This window comes from Sprattus sprattus, assembly GCF_963457725.1.
Source record: "Sprattus sprattus genome assembly, chromosome: 12".
NCBI classification, from domain to species: Eukaryota; Metazoa; Chordata; class Actinopteri; order Clupeiformes; family Clupeidae; genus Sprattus; species Sprattus sprattus.
In genome coordinates this window covers 5,882,455-5,889,954 of record NC_137910.1, presented here as the reverse complement: position 1 = coordinate 5,889,954, position 7,500 = coordinate 5,882,455, and the positions used below count along the sequence as shown (strand labels likewise).

The 7,500-nt window shown below is 49.6% G+C and overlaps 1 protein-coding gene across 1 annotated transcript in view; it reads right to left on the bottom strand.

Moving 5' to 3' along the window:
• ltbp1 (latent transforming growth factor beta binding protein 1) overlaps positions 1 to 7,500 on the bottom strand; it is a 148,431-nt gene that overhangs the window by 92,256 nt on the left and 48,675 nt on the right. The window contains exon 5 of the mRNA XM_080848469.1: positions 5,308 to 5,478. Coding sequence (XP_080704595.1) covers positions 5,308 to 5,478 — 171 coding nt within the window. The remainder of the gene's footprint in view (positions 1 to 5,307; positions 5,479 to 7,500) is intronic.

Here is a 7,500-nt window from a genome sequence, read left to right as displayed (position 1 = left end):
CTGCTCACTTTGTCACCTGCCACGCACTCAGTGCTGGAGAAAGAGGCAGAACACAGAAGAGGAGAAGAAGAAAGCCACATACACACAGCATGCACAAACACAAATACATACACACACACACACACACATATGTCATCCGAATCACCATTCAGGCTTGATTTTCTTCCCCCTCAACCCCCCCCCATACACACACACTAAAACAAACAGGTAACACTCCCAAAAAAACACCTCTTTAAAACCCTACCATCCATATAAATCCTATTCTCTCCATCCCAAACCCAGACCCAACAAAAGGGGGGGGGGGGGAAAGGGAAAGAAAGAAAGAAAGCAACGCGCTTGGCTAACTCCCCGCCAGGGATCAGGGCGCTGTCTGGAGCTGGGCTCGCTCAGGAGGGGAGCTGGCAGCCGGAGCGGCCCTTAATGAGGTGCCCTGGCGGCGGGTCGGCCGGCGCTCTCGAGACGGAGGTGTTTTTGGACCGGCACCGTAAACACCTGGAGACGGAGGGGGGGGAGAGCAGCACCCCCCCCCCCCCCACCCCCCAAAACGAGCCTCCGATAAACAAGCAGTCACGGAATGATCCGGAAGGGCGGGTGGTGGGGGTGTTGGCAGAAAGAGGACTCCAATATAGATAGAGAGTTTGCCCTGGAGAGAGTGGCTGAGGTGGCAGCCATCTTCCCTAGGCTGTCCTCCTGATGTTCTCTGTATTTACCACCGGATGCCTGTATGTATATTATGTACATCTACCAAAGGCAGGCTGTGTACAACACCTGTTGTTTACCATCCCCTTCTGCCACACAACCCTCCCCCCATCCCCCCCTTCCTATCGCCACCCGGCCGACCTCAAGCAGATGGGTCCCCCCTTATGTGCCGTGGTTCAGCTTAAGGTTTCTTCCTGACTAACAAGGAGTTTTCTTCTTGCCCCTGTTGCCATTGTACTTGCACTAAGGGGGTTCAGGCTCTGGGCTCTGTAAAGGCTCTGTATTGTTATGGCGCTAAATAAATACAATTGAATTGACTTGATCAGGGAGGTCATCTGGGCTGATTTAGGGTTAGGATTTGGGTTAGGCCTAGTGTTCAGGAACCAGCTCCCAAGAGCCAAGACAGGAGAGGGGGAAGGTGAAGGAGAGGACAGAAGAGTAGTTTGAGCAAGTGGGCCTTAGATCAAAAGGCAGGCACTCATACGAGGTAAAGTTTCAGACACACACACACACACACACACACACACACACATCGTCAAAGAAGAGCATGAGGACAGAAGAAAACTCAGACCAGCATACAAAGAGGAGGAACTCTCCTAAACCAGTGCAGACAGAGGCGCGATGTCTGATCCAGGTCCCTTGATAAGAGAGCAATGAATCACATGCTGTCATACTGACTGAGCCATTCCAACAGAGCCGTGTTTGAAACAGAGTTTACATTTACGTTGAGTCAATGGACAGACACTCATCTCATCCGAAATGACTTCAGCACAGCAGCAGACTGTGACCATTCTTGCGTCTTGCTGCTAGAATACAGCCCAGTGCCCACACTGGCCCCATTCTTGAGCGCTGTGGCCCAGACGCAGAGTCAGGCTTTGGGTGGTGGGGGTGGGGGAGAGGGTGGGGGGCATAGGGGGATGTCTGGGACACGACAGGGGCCGGCGTGGGGGTCGGAGAAAGAGTGGGAACCCGCAACCACCGGCACTCCAGCCACCCGCGCCGACTCAGCACAATAGCAACCCCATAAGGAATCTGCTCCCAGCCGAACCCAGACCGAGGCATGCGAATCACAAGAGAGGGAGGAGGCGGCCACGGGTGGAGGTCTGAGGGTGGAGGTGGGAGGGAGGGAGGGGGAGGGGGAGGAGAGGAGAGTGGTGAGTGGTGGGTGTTTTTTTCAGGGTATTTCCACTCCCCCCATTGAGCACCTTTTTTGGCTTTTACGGCCACAACATCGCACACACACACACACACACACACACACACACACATTCACACACACACATTATTCCCACTAATGATCCTTGGGTGGAAATGCGATGTGTGTTTTTCCCTGTTTTAATCGAAGGGAATTGTGGTAATTGCAACCTTCATTATCAACCCAACAGTGTTCCTCCTACTCGGGAAATGCTCCACACGCAGAGAGAGAGAGAGAGAGAGAGAGAGAGAGAGATATAGAGAGAAAGAGAGAGAGAGAGAGAAAGACAGAAAGAGAGAGAGAGAGGGCGAAAGAGCGAGAGACAGACAGAAACAGAGAGAGAGAGAGACAGAAACAGAGAGAGAGAGAGAGAGACAGAAACAGAGAGAGAGAGGGCGGAAGAGAGAGAGAGAGAGACAGAAACAGAGAGAGAGGGCGGAAGAGAGAGGGAGAGATAGAAACAGAGAGAGAGAGGGCGGAAGAGAGAGAGACAGACAAACAGAGAGAGAGAGAGAGACAGAAACAGAGAGAGAGAGAGGATGTGGCATGGTGTGTGGAGGAGCTTTAGCACCTCAGCCCTTTTGGGTGAGTCACCAATTACAGATAACTGTGGCCTTTTACCGAGAGAGTAATACTAATTGTCCAACAACCCTGGAACAAGTATGAACAAATATCTCCTCCATTATCGCTTAGCAACTCAAGTATGAACACTCAAGCACTTCTTTCCTCCTCTGCTTTTTTCTCTCTCTATGTCATCGCTGAAGAATGATAAACAACCTCGGAATTTATTTGGACACTGTTTACCGTCTGTTTGGAGACGGCCTGGAGCAGAGCATAAATAAGAAACATTTCCAGTCATGCCGAGAAAAATAAAATAAAAAGCAAACAACATAAAAAAAACTGTTCTCCCCTGCCGATCCCCTGGCCATTCTCAGACAGCCAGACACACACACGCACACACACACACACACACACACACACACACACACACACACACACACACAGCACACTCAGAGTGCAGACTGACTACATGCCTCGACAGGTACATTTCACTGACTGCCTGCCAAACACCAGCGTGGTTCAGGGTGTTTTAAAGGGGCAGTAACTTCAGTGAGCCAAATCCCCGTACACCCCCCCCCCCCCCCCAACCCCCACCCTCACTCTGAGTGCCCTTCTCTCAAGCTCTACGTCAAAGCAGTCCTTCTCTCAAGCTCTATGTCTCCGACGTCAAAGCAGTCGTAGCTTTTGATGGCTAGGGTGCTGTAAATCACCCCTCAAGGCTGTCACTGAATCCCACAATCACACTGACGATGGCTTAAGGCCGAAACGCGTCTGTGCAAAATAAACTGGTCTTATTATTAAGGAGAAAAGCTTGAGAGTGTGTTTTTTATTCTACTAATAGTTAACATTCTTTTACTCGCACCCCAAAACGCATTTATATATTTTTTGAAGTAGAGTGCGCCTATCCCTACTCTCACTGAATCACCCATTGGCACACAGTGGAGGAGCCTCATGCTTGTTGTCCCCGTGGAGATCTGTGCGACTGGACTGTCTATCACAGTCAGGAAGACATAACTGGAAGGACTGAAAGGCTGACGGACACGAAGCACCAGTGGACGACCAATCACCAGGCTGACCAATCCTGTTCCACCACCAGTAATAATACATAATAATGGAGTTTGTTTATATAGCACACTTTCACATACAAAGATGTCTCAAGGTGCTTACTGAGAGAGTAATACTAATTGACCAACAACCCTGTCCAGGCTGTCTGTCGATCGATTATTGAATGAGTTCTATCTGTAGGCCTATTAAGGTTTTCACAGCCCTGCGCACGGTCCTGATGAACACTACACACGTTTGCCCTGCTGTACCCCACAAGGTTGAGCGCAATCAGTACATCTAAACATGTCCAGTACTATCTAATCAATCACAGAGAGAAATCAGAGCCTGTCACACACCTATCCCATATATCCCCTCACATATCTTGGACGATAGGATTGCCTAACTCTCCTCTGGCAGCTCCATTCCTCAGCTGTGTAAAGTAGCGCTTGCTCTGGGCTTCCCCCCCCCTCCCCCCCTCACTAATGTCTGTGTTGAGATCTGGTGGATGGTGCGGTGCTCTCCTTATAAGGACTGGGGCAGGTTAAGACACTGCAAACACAGCAAAGTGCTGGATCCTGCACACATTTTCACCGGGAAGAGCGCGAGCGTCATCGGGACCGTGTGTCTCACCCCTCTGCCAAGTCTGGGACTGGTTCTGACCATTTGATTGATACGGTTCAACCTCGAACGACCCAAATCCTTCTAGCAAGCAGAGGAGACGCAGAGTACTTCATCCCAGAAAACAAAACGCAGACATATCCATCAGTTACATAACATGTGTCCATGCGATTTGCCTTCGCTGTTCCTTACAAACAGACACTTCCTGTGCACACTCAGATTCACATTCAAAAGATTGACATTATAAGGTGATTTTTCACCATTCTGGCCATTCGCATTCTATGAAGAGCCACACAAAGAATCGTCATTGATACATCAACATGCTTTTCTAATGTGGCACACAAAAGTCTATTTCTCAGACTCTCTACCAATAACAAGACAGCGTCATTCACTGAATTAGGACAAGACCTGAAAGAATGCCTTAAGAAAACCACACAGTCTATGAGAATAACATCTGTTATTAGGACAGGTCAAAACAACAGGTTTCTGCGTCATAACATGTTTTACATCCAGGGGTGCATCAACCGGCACGAATCAACACAACAGCATCTTAAACAATGAGTTATACCAAGATGCCATTCTCCCATGATGCCATTGGAAATGGACCACAGCTGAGAACCGAGGAGGTGTAGCATGGTATCACTAAGGTAAGACAGAGTAGTTTAAGATCCACTCTGAAGTCTTCACTAGGGTGGTGTAGCATGGTATCACTAAGGTAAGACAGAGTAGTTTAAGATCCACTCTGAGTGGTGTAGCATTGTATCACTAAGGTAAGACAGAGTAGTTTAAGATCCACTCTGAAGTCTTCACTAGGGTGGTGTAGCATTGTATCTCTAAGGTAAGACAGAGTAGTTTAAGATCCACTCTGAAGTCTTCACTAGGGTGGTGTAGCATGGTATCACTAAGGTAAGACAGAGTAGTTTAATATCCACTCTGAAGTCTTCAATAAGACATAAAGAGGAGTGGGCTTTGCACGAGAATCCCAAAAAATGGGTGTAGTGCCAAACAAGTTTGGTTTGAGTAAAGTCAGACAGCAGTGCTAGACCTAAATGGCCGGTGGGGTCAACCAAATAAAAGATAGGTGGTTATCAGTCGGGCCGAACGATTAATTGCATTTGCGATTAAATCACGATACGGTAAAACACAATTTTCTGGTGGTGGAGGTTGAAGGTCACTGGAGGGCTACTCACCCACTCTGAAGTTTGGTGCGGTGAGGGTGTCTGTGGAGTAGCCGTTCTCGCTGATGATGGTGGTGGTGTTGCCCTTCTCACAGCTGTTCTGGCAGCGTCCGCCCATGCAGGTCACCTTGCAGATGGTGGGGGTGAAGACCACCTTGATCCTGCCCGTCTGGTTCCCGATGGCTGCCAATGCCGGCGCCCGGCAGAGGACCAGGACCAGGGAGGGGAGCAGAGAGAGGGAGAGGAAGAGGAAGAGTCTGGTCAGCCTGGATGAATCCATTCGGAGAAACTAAACTTAACCTCGAGAAAAAAAAAAGTCCTTACTCCACTTTCCTCTGTTCGCGAACAATCAAGTCGGAGATGTTTCGGTTTTGGAAGAAGACGAGAAAAAAAAACGGAGGAACAGTGAAGGAGAAATGAAAAAGTATGTGTCGTTCCTCTCGCTCGCCTCTCTACACGTGCGCTCCTGTTTTGCCTTTCTCTCTGACTCCCTCTCTTTTCTTCTTCTTCTCTGTCTCCTTCTCTCTCTCTCCCTCTCTCTCTCCTTCTCTGTCTCTCCCTCTCTCTCTTACTCTCTTCCCCTAAAATCTGGTGGCGTCTCTGAAACACGAGGAGGAGAAACGAAAAAAAACTGAGTGAGTGAGAAAGAGAAAGAGAGTATAAGAGAGAGGGAGTGAGTGAGAGAGAGAGAGAGGGAGAGAGTATGAGAGAGGGAGTGAGTATGAAAGAGAGAGAGAGAGAGAGAGAGAGAGAGAGAGAGGGATAGAGTATGAGTGAGAGAGCGAGAGAGCTCAGCAAACAAAACTCTGGGACCCACTCCAATCCCTCATGCTGAAGTCAGGCTGTGAGAGAGTTAGGCTCTGGCAGATCACAATGCCAGGCTTTATTACCACCCGGACACAGATTGGGGCATGGCAGCCTGTCTGGCCCAGCTAATCCCCTCTTCCCCCCCCCTTCGTCTCTCTCTTTCTTTCTTCCCCCCTTCTCCTTATCCTTTCATTTTTTTTCTCCTTCTTTCTTGCTCTCTACTTCCCGCTCTCTCAGGTTCCTGTTTCTCTTTTATGTCTCGCTCTACCTCTCTTCCTTGTTACCCCCCCCCCCCCCCCCCCCCCACCTCCTCCATACACACACACACACACACACGTGCCTTACAGGTAAAAAAAAGTTACAACAACATCCATATCACAGGAAGGAACAAAACCAGTGGTGTCCTCAATGGAGGAAGTCTCCCAGAATGGTGAAATCAGTTTGGAGAGGAGATGAGAGAGAGAGACGACGTCATTACTAACCACTTTTAAAAAAAGTCTCTGCCCACTCTCTAACCTTTAGACATCCTTCCATACTTCTGACATGTCTCTCTCGCTCTCTCACACACACACACACACACACACACACTCATACAACCACTCAGACAAACAAACACACACTCTCACACACAGATAAACACACACAGCGAGAGTGAGCCTAGCCACTTTCCACAAACATCTGTCCCAGGTCTACCACATCCCATCCCTGTCTGCTCTCCAACTGCTCGCTTTTTCCCCCTCTAATGACGCAGGCTGCTGCAGACAGATCCCTCTCTTTCTCTCTCTCCCTCTCTCTCTCCTTATATTCCTCTCTCTCACTCCCTCTCTCATCCCCCACCTCTCTCTTCTCCCACCTCTCTCTCTCTTTTTTTTCTCTCTCTTCCCCCACCTCTCTCCTTCCCTCTCTCCCTATTTCTTTCTCTCTATCTTCCTCTCTCTGTCCCTCTCTACCTTCCTCTCTTCCTCTCGTCTCACCCAAGTGTCTGTCATTTCCACTCCCTCTGTGTCTCCAATCTCTCCCCTGTTCACCATCCAACTTCTACTCAACTCTTCTCTCAATCTGTCCCATCTCTCTGTGTCCAGTCAGCGGTCTGGTCCTCTGGGTCTACTCGTCTGTCTACTCGTCTGTCTACTCGTCTGACTGTCTGACTGTCTGACTGTCTGTCTGTCTGTCGGTCTGACTGTCTGACTGTCTGTCCGTCTGTCCGTCTGACCGTCTGACCGTCTGACCGTCTGTCCGTCTGTCCGTCTGTCCGTCTGTCCGTCTGTCCGTCTGTCCGTCTGTCCGCCTGTCTGCCTGCCTGTCTGTCTGTCTGTCTGTCTGTCTGTCACACAGAACAGGGACAGTCAGCAGAGGGTGGCTGGTAGAGATAACCTGAGGCCTGTCTCGCCTCCACAC